We start from the raw sequence: 16641 nt of genomic DNA, 5'->3' as shown, positions 1-16641 counted from the left end.
TTTCAAATTATTCTCAACCTTCCACACACACCGTGATGCAACATGCACTATTATCGACTGTGGATGTTACCTCGGCACGCCCCGAGGGAGTGGCCGATGGCTCCGCCTCCCATAGGATGTACTCTGGATCTGGCCAACGCAGTTCTGACTGGGAAGGAGCCCCATGGTGCTGGCGACCCTGCGGACCAGGTAGAAACAGGGGAGGAAATTGGAAGTAGCCTGGGAGCTGACACAGCTCCACCGCCTGACAGAGGGCCCCGAGCACAACGCACATGGCCTGTGGTCAGTCAGGATCCCCACTTATCAGCTCTGTCAGTTGTTTCGGTCACAGACGAACACCGATCAACTGTCTGTCGTGTGTTCGGTCCGGATCCCCACTGCACTACACAGCCACTAGCGGCAAACAGCCGCTAATAGGGCCCCGGACTGGAACGCAGAGGAGTGGGTGGGCCTGCGTTCCCCTGCCCACCCATAGCCGGGTGGCCAGAATCCCCCTCGCCTCGGCCTAACGAGGCCAGTGTGGATTGCTACTTGCTCAACACACACTGACACACAAACAACACCTGCCGAAAAGGGCCAGAGCTTCATTGTACTGTGTTTGGTCCGCCCCAAGAGCACCACACCGCCGACCAAAGGGCTGGGGCCCCTATAGACCTTTACCCGGACTGCTCTGCCCTGCTTCCACAAGGGCTAGAGCTTTTTTGTAAGCGGTGTTTGGGTGCCGCGCCGAACCCAAGGGCTGGGCCCCCTCTAACTTTGTCCATTGCTCTGCCCTGCCCAAAGGGCCCGGAGCCCATAGAACTGTAACATGCACAGTTTGTTGGTGCCCGCTGCATCAAAGGCTGGGCCCATTGACGTTACTGTGCTCAGTCCTCTACCATAGGATCCGAAACGTCCCCGACGAGTGGGCCGCGGGTCCAAGGGGCCGGACCAACAAACCGCGAGAGTGACAGGACGGAGGCCGGTGTGGCTCCCCTCCTCCACAGGGAGGGTTGAGCCCCAGAACCCTCACACAGGGAGATGTTGTCATATCTCCACCACAGCTAGCACAGATGTAGAACAGCTCATTCCGTCACTGTGGAATTAGTGTGCATGAAGGACAATTGCATAGCCTATTTTGGCGACCTGTGATATGGGTAACAGTTAAGCTCTAGAAAGAGATAGAGCACAGAGCGTAGTGTATGGTGGCGTGCTCCAGGGTGAGGAGGAATGCACTCTCCAGTGTCAGGGTCGACACTTACCAGCGCTCACATGGGACTTGGCCTGGAAGAAAACACATATGGACATAGTGTACTAATATCGACTGTAGAGTTGCTGGCCCTCTCTTGTACATGATAGCCGATGCTGTGATGGTGTGTATTCTGGTCTGACAGCATTCGTCTAATGTCATGAAAATAGCCAAAGTCTCTATTCATATTTGGGCACATCATGATGTTTGAGCACGTAGCCAAACGTGAGCACACTCGTATGAGAGAGCGTATACTCGCCAAACTATCGAGGGATCTGTGTGCGGTGTGATTTCGAGATATCCTGAGTCACTCAAGTGCATATAGTACGATATGTACAGAAGCACAATAGCACATACGACTATGCACCTAATGTGGTGCCATGCCGCCTAGTTAGGATGGTAGTGAATCCTATTAAGAAGGGTGAAATGGCAGAGGATCAGACTCGACGTCTGTGAGAAGAGTAAACCACATCCACATTCAGCACATACCAATACAGGTACTATGACTGAAACTGCCAATGGATTAGCTGATACGAGCAATATGCAACAAGAGACACAAATTTGAACTATAGCGCTTTGAATCATCACAGCGAAGAGGTACTACACCACTCCAATCAAAGCGCTGGAACCTTACCTTGCACATTTCCTACAGCGAGAACACATTCTCATGGCTACGACACGGAGGAAAGCATCCACACGGCATAGTTCAGAGATGGATTTCGGGAGACAACTGCGCACCTTGCTGTTGAGATGGTCGCTGAAAATCCTTCTGAACCACGCGCTAGATCATGAATTTGTTTGCATACACTGAGAACTCTGCGAGAACGTATTCATACAAGTCATGTACGAGACGAGCGCACCCCAGAGATCGAAATTAGACGCGACACGTATTAGCCCAGAGACATGCCAGTTTTGTCTCGAATTATAACCTCTTTCAGAGCTAAATGGGTCCTGCACGATCATCCTAAACACGACATCCTCGTCATTTCTTCACAGTCTGGACGGCAGAGCTCTAATGACATTCAATTAAATCTGCTGTGCGGACCTGACAAGGCAGGCATGATCAGTCTCCGCTTGCAGGCTCATATTAAGCTGCTAGTGCGCCTAGTATGCCATCACGAGGTGGGACCATCCTGCAGATTTGAGGTGTACTTCTGACGTTCAAGCCACACTCATTCTGGTGAGACAACCGGAATCACAAAATTCCACATGAAATCCAGTATATCCTCGACTGTGTTCTTAACTCGCAATCTCAACTGCGGTCGTGGCCTTGAAGAAGAGGCGATCCCTTGTGCCGCAGAGATGGAGAGCTGCATACACTCTCCTCACCTGTTCATGCGTTGGCCTGCTGCGGACCGCTTGGTTCTCATGCAACTTCTCGGAGAGGGCAACGAATCACAGCTTAGAGCCAGTCGCCACAAAAACAAATCACATATGTACATACGATTGAAACGAGGTTAGATCCTGAAAAGACGGCTGATCAGCCTCCTAGCATGTCAACGGGCGTGAAACGCTGTACACGAGTATAAGTAAGGGAGCACCATAAAAGCATATCCCAGGGTGATTAGCCCATGGAAATGGAGGTCCGATCTTAGCTTCCCTCAGCTTTACTGGACCTAACTGGTCATGCTAAGGTGGTAAGAGTTTTTGTCGAAGACTTCTTTCGGTTCTCATAATCGGCGGAACTGTTTGCTTTTACCGTGATAGAGGGGTGTAGGAGGAACCTAGGAGGGTACGGAGTGTTATCGTGGGGGGTCCAAAAATTCGATGGGTTTTTTTTTTTGTGGGTGTACGCTCTAAGCGATGTAGCGGAAGGCGGCATCCCGTCAGCTTTCCACGAGTGAGTGTGAGTTGAGGGGCTCGGCTCACATTACGCATGCTTCCGCGCGTTAGGCGCGGTGGTGATAGCTGTCTGTAAATGCTGAGAGGTGGGTATTTTGGGTATAGCTGTCTTTTGTCTGCCTTCCCCGCGCTCACGTTCAAATAGTGTGTGTCTTTGTTTCCAATAAGAAGAGACCATTGGCCGCACGCAAGAGAATAAGAGAGCATACAAGGGACCGCAAGCTTTTGTATACAGGCTCCTATAGGTCCTGCGAGGCCCTGTCCCCTATCTCAAACGTTGCATAGCAGCTCAGACGAGCTTTACCCAGCAATGACACTATAAAACTGAGAGAACCGCTTTTACTTGAGGTTCCTCGTCACTATGAAGAGAAAAATAGAATAGAGATGTGCCCGTAGGGTCCCGGCATAGATTGACTTTGAGGCAAAGGCACTCCTTGCAGAGAACTAGAGGAATACCTGTATACGAAACCTATTGTAGTGACAGTGATAGAAGACTCGCCTGGCAGCCAAACTATTAACCAGCAGAACAGCGATGTTGTAAGGCTAAAGCTCCGCATTGTCTAAAGAATTGCTTGATGTACGCCACCTGCAGTCACACTCGAGGCAGGACTACGCATGAGAAAGTGTGTATATACTCCGCAATGATGCGACTTGCTAGCGTTGGCAGGGCTAATGATCTTGAGAGAGATGCGGTTTGATCCCGACCATTCAGCAGACTTTGTTCGTGGCTGGAGTAATCAAGTGCTTTGCAAGTTTTATGAGGGGACTGTGGACGTGTTGGCTTGTGCGGTTCGAGCACAAGGGCGCGGCATACGCAATCCTCCTGAGGTACTTTCACATGGATATCTGGGCAATCAGTCCAATTTAACCTCTATCGCTGGGCGAGCTGTGCTGGGACCACCCACCTATTAACGGGGCACCAGTAGGAGCAATAGCAGTAGGAAGGGGGCGTCGCCTGGGGGCAGGGTTCCGCATGCTTAACAGAGTCCGGCTAAAGCCGAGATGCCGTAAGACACATGGGCCGTCGTTCTGATGCAGGTCCCAGCGTTTAACGGCGCACATGGTCTGTCAGCACGTGGTCGTGGGCGGTTCGAATGAGAACGGGGCAGGAACCGCAGCTTCATGGTGGCCCTCCGTCGGGTAGTTCCGGTCTGGGGAGGCAAGAGCTGCTGCGAGATGCGTGTACTTCCTATGGGGACCCCGGAGCTCCAACAGACCGTCGGCGGACCCCGAGGGGATAGCAGGGGCGACGGGCATGGGACCGCGCTATAGGCGTCTCGGTTCGCCCGCCTCCAACGCGGTTCCGTCCACCAAAGCTAGGCCTACGTGCCAGCGAGCGGAGGCATTCCATCTGCATGCGTGCCTGCAGCCGTGGCGACGCATGGGTCGGCGCTTTCTGCGGGACCGTCAGGGACGGGCCAGAACTTGTGTCCCAGCTTGGCCAAGGAGGCTCCGTGGCTTAACTGTCTCCGGAGCGTCGTTAGGTATGACTGCGGGGGGGCATCCTTTTTCCCAATCCCATGCACTCATCAGCAAACAGAAGTGCGACGGGCGACCCATGGCTGAGGAGGGCCACGGGGTGTCGTCCGGCGAGGGGAGGGTGGCTCTGGGAGCCCACTGGCTGCCTACGGTGCGGCGCGTTCCTTGGTCGCGGGGTGTGGGCTGTGAGGTGCGCCTCAGGTGTGGCGGGTAGGGGGGTCCGGATAGCGGACCGGTCATAGTCATGCAGACAGGGGACAGGCGCGAATCTGGGGTCGTGACTGTCGGCTGTCAGAGATAGAGGTGTTCGCTTGGTGAGCGCGGGCGCTGCTCAGATGAGGCATCGAGAGAACAGGGCGGTTGGGGTCCAAAGTCAGTGTTGATTCAATAGAGTGAGATTGTTTGGTCTCACGGGCCCCCCGAAGACTGGTATATCTGGGTAGGGCAGGATGGGTTATATCCGAATATGAGCGTTTTCGGGGGAGTAAGGACGCGGCTTCCCTGTTATGCGAGAGTCAGGCGCCCCAGCGAGGCAAGGAGACTATCTTTTTAACAATTTGAGGCCACAGCAGAGAGACCCCGTAATGATTCAGGTGCCCTGGGACGACATGGTAGTGCTGCACCAAGGTAGTCGACCACGCAGGAGCTAGGATGCGCACCTACCCCAAAACCTATGCTGATGTTCTCGCAGGGAATGCTGAGACAAATAATTAATAGAAATAACGCCCGAAATTATTAATAGCAGAGACCAAGATCATTCAAGAAAGTCCTTACGATACTCAGAGACACCTCGCGAACTAACCCGGTGGGTAGATAACTTTGAAAAGTACGCCATGTTAAACTTGATATCCATTTTATTTGGTGGTTAGGCTGGAGATCATTGTGAGAAGTATGGAAGAATGGCTAGACAAGAAAGCGTATACAGAATGGACCTTAGTGCTTGAAGATCAACCTGAGCACTGTTTCTCCAGGCCAGTAGTGAAGAGAGTCGCAACCATCTTACGAGTTTGTAATCCACTTCCGTCGCATGGAAATGTCTTTAATAGCTCTCTGGTGAGCAAGCATCCAAGAGAGAGGACTACGCGACATGACCATCGGATGAATACATTTCCTAAGCCACAATATGGACCGGATTATCAAGCTGGCCCCACTGTCCTAGGCATTAGGACTCCAGTAAATTGTGTGATTATGTTCTTCACCAGTGTGAGACAGCAGGTCCTGTTTGCTCAAATCCTCAATGGTAAGTGGTGTAGAGTTTCCTTGACATATTATGGGCAGCTGCATGTATGAAGGGCGGTACGTACCTCATTTATTAGATCGGGCATCTGGCAACGCTAACTAATCCAATCTCAAAAATACAACGCCTCATAAGATTGCCTTGCTCTCCATTCCGTCTGAGCAACTATACGCAAGGCTAGGCATCAAAGCCATCGTATGGAATCATATTCTCTGTCGGAAAGGCGGACAATCGCTGACTACCTCCGCAAGTTGTGTTCCAAAGCCACTGCGTTCAGCAGGCAGTTTCAAAAGGAAATATATAAAATGAGAGAGTCCAATTGAGCGGCCTACCAACCACGAATCCATTCTACGTACTAATTTGAGAACGACTCACTTCCGAGTGGCACTGAATTCCGCAGAGGATGAGTAGCATAAGCTCCATCGTGCGCTAACAGCGATATGTGATGAACAGGGAGACGCGCCGGAGGCTAAGAAAATATGCTTCGTAGTAAATCTTTCAGTCCAGGGAGCTGGAGGAAAAGATTCACATAGCCCATCTACTGGAGACGTGAAAGCCGCTCAGATTCAGTTGATATGGTACTTACTAGTATGATCCTAAAAGGAGGGACTTCACAACACACTCTATCACCTTTACGACGACTAAACATCGACCAACAGGACCTGTCGTCATGAATAGTCAGGAACGCATACACAGCCTTAGAGCTTTGTACGAAGAGCTTCCACGGTGTTTTGCCCTATCACTTAAGGTTACTGCTATCGTGCCAACTCTCGGTGACCATAGCAGCAATAACTTCAATTGTCGTTGGCATGCCAGGTCCCCGACCAGGATGGGAGCACCACAGGGGTTGGTCATCAAGAGAAGTCGGGTATACAGCTTTGAGAAGCGAGGACTAGCCCGGTGATATTATTGGGTTGTTGAATAATTGTAATATACAGAGGATGTTAACTCTGGGGTATCACCCTACGATTTCGGACGTAAGTCTCACCGAAACCAAGAACTTGTTTTTCCTATAATACACCACACTGGGATGCATGTACGTAAATGTGTCTATAGGTGGCTCTTGTTACGACGGTGTAGAACTCAAGCTTATGATCTGACCCTATAGGTATGCAGCCTCCAGGAACATGCAGTTTGAGTGTCTGTGTATCTTTTCATAGCGATACCTCTTGTTTGAGAAGGTTCGAAAATCCTATTCCTCAGAAGTTAGCGAAACTGCAAGTAAAAATGTAGGGCCACTGACTTCTTCTTTGCACTAGTTTACTTAACCTACTCCATTATTGGGACAGTGGAAAGGTGATGCTGTGAACTGTGTATATCCCTATGGAGGTTCTGATTCTAAAGGTAGCTAGATTATTCCAACTGATACAGATAAACATTTGACAAGTGCTGTGTTTCGCCAGTGTAAAGTATTTGCCTGGGGATTTTTAATCAAAGTGGAAACCCTTAGGGCTAGTAGCTGCGGACATCTCGACCTATGCTACTTTCGGGATATAAGCACTATACACAAATACTTATGTAATTCAATTCTGAACTCATTGTCAGTACCCACATCAGCAATCTTACGTCACAGAAGGTCTATTTTGGATGCAGAGAGGAACTTGCTCTCTTTGCATGAACGTTGCCGACTTCAGTGGTGTCGAGAGTGTGTTAAACCTTCAATATACGCGAAGGTAGAGAGAGCTGCATATGAGTCTAAATGAGGAAATGATGTAGTGTAGGGGCGAGATATTTAAAGAAGAGGGAGTGGAGATAATCAAAGATCATAAACACTCCCGGTGATACATTATGAGCCGATAGTGGAATGGAGGAGTTGCGCATGTGTGCTACCCTCACTTCGTCTAAACTATCTCGCCACAAGATCGGGTGTTATTTATGATCCAGTGAAGGTGGAGTGCTATTCTATTATTAGGGGCGAAGAGTGGTTAGTAGTACATGGAGATGATGTTTGTGGCTAAGTTGTTTGTCTGACTTTGTTCCTATTATGAAAAAGAAAACGATTCGATTAGATTAGTATAGCTTCAGAGCGGTGTTTAAGCCATCACAATGAATTTCTAACGGGGTTAAAGCATGGGCAGAGAGAGAGGGAGTTCTGTGTCTGTAATAAAATGGTAGTTTTGTTAGCTGTTTGTTGGCTCAAGTAAAATTTCTTCCTAAACCGGCTGCCCCAAGGATATAACAGAGTTGATAGCTCTTAGCTCGGCTTCTTTCAAATGTGCAGTGCATATACACTTTCACTGATCTACTGACTGCTTTCAATGGAATCAAGGGAAATGTTTTTTTACTGCCCAGAATTGAGGGGCACCGGCACTCCTTGCTACTAGGTTTTTCTACGAACTTTGGTGTTAGACTTAGAAGATCCTGGGCAAAATATAACCGACTTAGTCTGGTCTGTGTAGTATGTAGATAGCAGTGGATTTTTTACCTTTAGTCCATTTGGTATGATGTCCATCCATTTGCATTTGGAAAGGAAGATGATATCTGTCTGTATTTGTGCAAGTTTCTTCATCAGGTTGATGGATTTCCATTCCATACAGCTAAATGCAGTGCCTTGCATGGTGTCAAGTATCAGAGGGGTAGCCGTGTTAGTCTGGATCTGTAAAAACAGCAAAGGATCCTGTGGCACCTTATAGACTAACAGACATTTTGAAGCATGAGCTTTCGTGGGTGAATACCCACTTCGTCAGATGCATGCTATTGAGGTAGATGATGCTATTAAGGTTGATGATGCTGAGAATAGCAGTAAGGCGTGTGTGTGTGGGAGAACCTTTCAATTATTCTCAACCTTCCACAGTGATTGCAACACATGCTTCTCACATGCCTTGTGGATCTTACTTAGATGATCATGCAATCCAGGATCTCTGAAACTGTGAGGAGACTGTAGTTCACACCAGTATGCTAGCTCTAAGTTTTGCTTATGCCTTTCTTCTCTTGATCACTGCCATGTGTTGTATGAACAGGCATGCAGGAGCTCACCTTTGTTCAGTGTGACAAGAAGCTTTTTGGATCTGGGAAAAGTATATGCTGCTTCACATGCCTAACAAAGAAAACATTAACAACCTGAATTGAAAACACACTAGTCAACATAAGTGGTTTCTCAAAAACACAGTTACTGCTTTAATCTTCTGAAAATAGTAGACTCCTCAAACAGACTTCTTTGCTACCAGAGAGAATATAAACTGCCTTCAGTTCTGTTCCAGACACAACAGGGAACAAACTTGGCCATTTATTGGATTTTTTGTCCAGGACTGGAGTCAAGAATTCTGGTATGGCTTTAACAGAAAAAAATCACTTTTGTCTTATGAATCTGTCAGATTTAATTTAGACACGTGAGTTTTAGTTCTCAAACCAAAGCCTTGGTATTAAAACTTCCATGACCTCTTCCAACTCACATGAATCTTCTTTTACAGAATCACAGTTAAGCTAGTGAAGACTTCCATCTCTACTGGAAGAATTTTCCCAAGCAATCTCATCTACAATATACTCTGAGTTCAGTTTTCTGACTATTGAGTCAGACTTGTTAGTCTAGACCAGGGATCGGCAAGCTTTGGCACATGGCCCACCAGGGTAAGCACCCTGGCAGGCCGGGCCAATTTGTTTACCTGCCACATCCGCAAGTTTAGCCTGCACTGCTTCCTGCAGCCCCCATTGGCCTGAAGTGGCGAACCGCGACCAGTGGGAGCTGCGATCAGCTGAACTGCAGACGCAGCAGGTAAACAAACCAGCCCAGCCTGCCAGGGTTCTTACCCTAGCAGGCTGTGTGCCAAAGGTTGCCGATCCCTGGTCTAGACCCTCCTCTTTCTCTGCCTTCACTTCCTACAGGGACTCATTTTTTCCTTTTTGTCTTCTCTGTTTAGCTTCTATGGAACACTTCTTCCAATATTTAAACTATCCAATCACTCAGATGTAGAATAATTTTTTTTAAGTATGTTAAAGTAATTGAGATCGTTTATTTGTGATGCAGGTATAATAAGTCACAACTGCTACATAAAACTACAAAAAGATATTTCTAATAGCTAATAGTATTTTCAAAACAACATGTTAATGACAGTGATTAATGTTGTTAGCCCTTCCCTAAGTAAAATTTAGTAGAAACAATGTGACAAAGATCACATCATTAGTCTTCTGGAGATCTCGAGGGGTGTGGTATGAGTTATATATCCTTGTCTTTAGCTGTATATTTGTTTCTATCTTAAAAGTTGGAAACAATGTTTGCACAAGCAGGTTTGTATCTGAGTAATATTTAAAAAATGTTAGTAATTTCAAGGAAGAACTTAAACTCTTTGATTAAAAATTGAAAGTGTTGCAAGTGAATCAGAATGTGAAAGCTATATTTAATGCTGTTAGTTACATACGATACATAATTTCATAATTTATCAAAGAAAACACTTTGAATAACTTTATCATTGTATACTTTTTGTATATGTACAGAGTAATTTACAAATTTTACTTAGTCATTATATACATTAATAACTACTTATACCAATGATGTAAATGTGTTTAGTAAAACAGATATTTAAAAAACTAATTTTCTGGATATGTTAATTAATAACACACTGGATTAGTGAATGATGTAAAAATGAGAAATCCCAATATGGTATTCTTTCTCTTCTTACAGTTTCTAAGTAGCTCTCCTAAATACTATTTCCCTTGTTAGTTCACAGTCACTAAACCATAAGTATTTCTTGCCTCCCTTATGCTATTTTCATGTACGCCATTCAGAACACATATTTTGAAAACAGTGATGTTATATAACTGTGTGGGGCTCAGAATATTAGAGAGAGAATGTGAGTGAGGTAATATCTTGTATTGGACCAACTTCTGTTGGTGAGAGACAAACTTTCGAGCTTACCCAGAGCTGAAGAAGAGCTCTGGGTAAGCTCGAGAGCTTGTCTGTCACCAACAGATGTTGGTCCAATAAAAGATGTTACCTCACCCACCTCATTTCTCTGTTTTGAACATAATAAGTCTATTTGTTAGCTGGCAAAATAAACTCATAGAACCACTGGGAAGAAAGGAACTTGCTTATAATCAGTGGTGAAACAGTGATATTTTGCTATGTGACAGAATACAATATATGAATCAACATAGCTGTGAGTGTGTGTTTAAAATGCTATTTATATAGTTTGAAGTGTTTCTGAATGCATACACATGAATATATAATGTAACTACTAAGTGAACTAGATGAAAAAATTGTTGTTTAAGTGAAACTAAAAATGAACTTATAAATGGAACTTTAAAATAAAAGTATTTAATTGCTAATGTGTTTTACAATTTCCCAAAGAAAAAAGGACAATTAATTTTGAATACTAACACATTTGTCTATGCATATATTTTCCAGAAACTTTACAATCTGAATCAGAGGATGCAAGAACTAGATGAACAGAAGAAACAAGCAGAACAACAACTGGAGCACAAAAAGAGTACTGTGAAGAATCAGTTAACTGATATACAGGTGAATAGTGTAATATCTGCAAGTTGTTTTAAAACTGCAAATTTATTAGGCTTAATTCTAAAGGTTACCCTGTCATTTCTACTCTGTTGCTCTGAATGTGTGTGTGTATACATACTGTATATACTATTTTCTGTCTCTTGCTTGAACTAACCTATCAGGTCCATAGCCTTGAGACAGGGTAAAGTACAAAGCAGAATTGATATTGGGGTCTTTGAGAAGTCCTATGCTTTCTTCATTTGCTACACCGGCTCAGATTGCTTAGGGGGCTTTAGGAAAGCAATGGAGGAAATCAATAAAGGAAGAAAAAGATTTTCGCTGTAATCGAAATTGTCTGCTGATTACACTTTTGCTCAGCAGATGGCATCTTCTTGTAAATGATGGCTTATATCTTCTATATTAGTTACTAAACTGTATAATCTACAAAGAGAATTATGTAGCATTTTATTACTGAACACCACATTTTATATAAATATGATTACAAGCAGGTATAAGAAATAAGCATTTTCTTTTCAGGACTCTTTTTATTATTGTTATCCTTTCATTTCTGTAGCATATAAAACTAAGTAAGATATCATAGTATCAAGGATGAGTCATATAGTTTATAGGTAAACAAAGAGAAAAAGCTTCTGGTTTAACCATAGTAGCCTTTTTATGTCGTATATATTGTAGTTTTGGTAGGGAAAAATTCATCATCTGTACAGGAAAAAATTATACTAGGGACCAGGAAACTCAGTGTTGATTCTTTTAGCTTGCTCCCTTTGGAGTGTGAAGACAGAGGCTACGTCTACACTACTGTGGTAAGTCAACCTATGCTATGCAACTCCAGCTACATTATTCACGTAGCTGGAGTCGACGTATCTTAGGTAAGTTACCACGGCGTCTGCACCATGGGAGGCCGATGGGAGAAAAACTCCTGTCAACTTATCTTACTTTTCTTGTCAGAGGTACAGTACAGGGGTCAACTGGAGAGCAATCTGCAGTTGATTTGGTAGGTCTTTACTAGACGCGGTAAATCGACCGCCGGTGGATCGATCTCAGAGGGTCGATCCCAGCTGTAGTGTAGACCTGCCCTAAGTCTGTTTCTCCATCCTCTTAATGAATGTGCAGAGGTTGAGATCTACCTAAGCAGCAGAGACATTGATACAGAGGTCAAGTGATTGTACTGTTCTTCAGAGCACTCCTGTCCTATGCTAACACTTCCTTTGCAGATATGTGTCCAGCTATCTGCTGTCCTCAAACCCAGCACTCAGGTGATGTTTCAGTTGGAGGGGTATGCCACAGAATGTAATGTGGAATGGAACAGCACATTATTTTCTGTGAGGACATCTACAGAGATTTGAGTCAGTAACAGCAATTCTATGTAAAAATATCACAAACTTAGTTTGATATGGTATCTTATAGCTTTGGAGGGCAACAGGAGTTTTAGACCACTGTAAAGGGGATTCTTCTTTGAGTGGTGTCCGTATGGATGCTTCACTTCAGGCGTGCATGTGCCTCCATGCACCTTTGATCATAGATTTTCAGTAGCAGTGTCTGTTTGTCCTTCACATGTGCCCTGCACATCCTCATGCCCCATGTCAAGAATGCATAGGGCTGTATGAGCAAACTACCCTCTGTCCCTTCTCAACAACCCTCGGCCTGAGATAGAGCATCAAGCATGCCCCCTTTACTCATGCTGTTCTTGGTATAGTATAGTTAGTTAGTTGTTTATTGAGATTGTTGTTCCCCTTTTATTAGTTTTTTTCCTGATTGAGGGGTGGTTTTAGACTTCTTTTCTGTGGTATGGGAGGATTCCTAGACTCTAAGCAGTATCTTTCCTGCCAGGCAGCTATCTTGGTCAATGAGAAACTTTCTTGGTGACTGCTGTTTGGGGAACACCCATATCCTGAGTAATTGTAAGACTTGCTCCTCCTTCAAAAGCAGATCTCAAAAAAAAAAAAATCAGAGGGATCAAATTCAAATTATTGATGATTGAACAAGTCCTAAGCCTGGTCTCTGACCTGAGCTCTGACAACTGCCTTGCACCCCAGCCTCTAAGCACACTTAGTACCTCCTCTACTTCAGGATCCTTGTCACTAAGAGCCTCAGGGGATACTACTGCTGCTACCCCACCCACCTCTGGGTTTCAGTCATTGAAATGCTCAAGGAAGCCAGCATCTGCCTCAGTATCCACAGTACAGGAAACTTCACATTCTAAGTCTCTGGGTACTGATAAGAAAAGTAAGAGTCCTAGATCTCCTTCTAAGACGTCTCAGTCACTGTCTGAGAAAAATGTTCTGGAGCCCTGAGGTCCCAAAGGGAGTTCTGTTGAGGCTTCCTGTGGCTCCAGGACTCTGAGGATATCTAAAGTGTCCTCTAAGAGCCATACTACTACCAAAGAGGATATGGTACTGAAGGCAACTTCGTCTTTGGGTAGTCATATCCATACCAGTAGAAGTTCTGTGCCAAAGAATTCTGTCACATCAGACACTTTTGCATCCCCAGTAGCTATGCTATTATCCTATAGCTCTGCATTGATAATGCTGAGTCTCACCCTGGACATTCTGATACCAAATACTCAGGGTCTGTAACACACACACACTCAAAACAGATACCAAACTTGGTACTGAAGCTGGCCTCCACAGGATCTCATTTTACTCGTGCCTACTTACCATTGGCATTGCAGGAGTTTTGTATTCAAAGGACCTTGTCTTGAATGAGCCAAAGTCCCCATTAATGGTACTGGACATCTGTTTGCACCAAAATCTTCTGGGTTATCCACTCCACATTTTTCGTTGGGACCTCCTTCTATACCAACTTTGACTATCCAGAGTAAACAAGTATCAATTCCCCTTGAATATGTTGACAATGACTCTTCTGACAGATTTTTGTATAGGGTTCTCTTGCTTATTCTGTGAGACAACATTCTCCTGTCCATTCTGAGAGGACAGATGACTTTGACCCTTGTCTACTAGGTATGATCAACAGAAGATGCTTCCTCCCATGCCCTGTGGGCCCCACAGTGGCCTTATTGTGACCCCTGGGCCCTATATCACCAACAGTTCATAAGGGCCCCAAAACACACTCATAAGGAGCATAGGCTGAACCATTTTTCTTTGTTTTCACTCCCATCGTGTCAACCTGAATCATTAGAGGAGATCTTTGAGGGAGCAGGAGGTAAGGACAGATGAGGCAACACCTCACACAAATATTTAATCATCATAACCAGATGAGGTTGTAATGCCTCCACCACCTTCCATGGCAGATGACCCTGGACAGTTCCAGTTGCTGAAGAAACTAATTGCTTTTGCTTCATATTCCTTTATAAACGTCCAGGATTCTCATCATAAACTCCTGGACATTTATGTACATGTTGCCCTCCCTGTTTTTTGCTAGAGCCTGCTAAGATCATCTGTAAACATGCTGACAAAAAAACTATTATGTTCCAGCCAAGGACTCAGAGTTTTTATTTTAACACGCAACACCAAATTCCCTGGTTGTGGACAGTTAATGAATGCAGTAGACAACACAGTGCTAAGACTATCCCTTACAACAAAGATCAGAAGTGACTCGACGTCTTCGGTCATAGAGTTACTCCTCTGCAACATTGCAATTCAGAATAGCTAACCAACAGGCATTCATGTAAAAATATGGCTATCTGAATTATAATAAATTTAACACCTTTATTGAGCATTTGCCAGAGGAGCACCACAAGCAATTTAAGGCCATCATAAATGAAGGACAATTCTTAGTGGAAACATCATTATAGGCCTCCTTAGATTCAGCTGATACTGCAGCACAGTCCATTTCCACTGTGATTATGATGCAACAAGCTTCATAAAGAGGGGCAGAGTACTGTTGAGGACTTCCTTTTTGATGGTCTCAAATTATTTGCTGAGTCTACCAATGACTTTCTTCACGCTTTAAAAGATTTGAGGGCCACACGTAGATCCCTTGGGATTTATATACCTGCAAATAAAAGAAAATTTAGCAGGTCTCAGACAACTCAGAGATCTTATCCAGTTCATTTATCTAGTTTCCATAGACCCTCTGAATCACCTTCCAAGAGTCCTCAGTTCTCTAAAAAGAAGCTACAAACTGCAACAGCTACCTCATCCCAGCCCTCTGTTTTGTCCAATTGCCAGTTCTAATGACTTGGTCAAGAGTCCAGATCATCCATTCCACAAGAATCTATAGCTGTGCTATCCTATCATCCTCCCCACCTTTGGATAACACCTCTCCTAATTTCAGCCTGCACAGAAGAGAATAACATCCAATGAATGAGTTTTTTGGAAGTCGTAATATCAATTATTCAATGTATTTCATTTTCATCCCTCCATCCCAGCCCCCTTCCCCGTCCCTTTTCAGGGTCCCATCTCATAATCAGTAGGTGAGATAGGAAGTCACTTCCCTTCTATGCTTAGGAGCTATAGAACCAATTCCAGTCCAGTGCAGGGGAAAGGGGTTCTATTCCAAGTATTTTTTTTGTTCCCGAAAAAGAATGGAGGCTGGAGACCAATATTATACATCAGACATCCAAACAATGATGTGAAATAGCAGAAATTCAGGATGATGACCCTTGCAGCTATAATTTGCTCCTTAGATTCTGGAGATTTTATTTGTGATTTTAAGCCTTCAGGATTCATATTTTCATGTCACAATTCACCCTTCTCACAAGAAGTTTCTTCATTTTACAGTTGACCGCAATCACTTCTGATACCATGTGCTCCCTTTTGGACTCTCTTCTGCCCAAGAGTATTCTCTAAGATCATGGCAGATGTAGTTGCCCACCTACCTTGACTAGGTATAGTTGTTTTCGCCCATCTCAATGATTGGCTTCTCAGGGGTCAATCTTAACCAATTACAGGGTCTCTTTTCCACAGTTTAGACCTTCAACTCAATCTCGAAAAGTCTGTTTTGACCCCAATTCAGTGGATAGATTATATAGGAACTTTTCCAAATGCTGTGATAGCCAGAGTTTACCTATGTGTGGACAAGTTCACAAACTTGAAAAATCATATTGCAAGAATTCAATTAAGTCTTCAAACATTGTCAAGAAATTGTCTTCAGCTATTAGGTCATATGGCAGCTTGTATCTTCATAGCCCAATACACCAGATGAAATCTCCTGTTTCCTGGAATAGCTCAGGACAATTTATATACTGAACAAGCACAGTCTGGACAGGCAGGTGTCTGTTCCTTATCGGGTTCTGGACTCAAACAATTGGTGGAAGAATCCTGTGTGGGAGTTCATTTCATTCCTTTAGTTCAAGCTCTTCCTACTGTGATACAGCATGGCCAGAGGGCAGCATAAGAGTGTTAGCAGCGGCCTTATTCCCTGCCAAGGGAGGAAGGTTTGCTTTAGATTAACTAGAACAGCTGTGGCCAATTAGAGCACCTGACTCCAGTTAGAGCACCTGAC

The 16641-nt window shown here is 44.8% G+C and overlaps 1 protein-coding gene across 1 annotated transcript in view; it reads left to right on the top strand.

Moving 5' to 3' along the window:
- Positions 1 to 16641, top strand: part of CCDC178 (coiled-coil domain containing 178) — a 379540-nt gene that overhangs the window by 114004 nt on the left and 248895 nt on the right. Inside the window, 1 exon segment of the mRNA XM_075061966.1 lies at positions 11128 to 11241. Within this exon segment, the coding sequence (XP_074918067.1) occupies positions 11128 to 11241 (114 nt within the window).

This window comes from Chelonoidis abingdonii, chromosome 2 (genome assembly GCF_003597395.2).
Source record: "Chelonoidis abingdonii isolate Lonesome George chromosome 2, CheloAbing_2.0, whole genome shotgun sequence".
Lineage (NCBI taxonomy): Eukaryota > Metazoa > Chordata > Testudines > Testudinidae > Chelonoidis > Chelonoidis abingdonii.
Note: the sequence above shows the minus strand (reverse complement) of the source record. Positions and strands in the feature narration are given on the sequence as shown.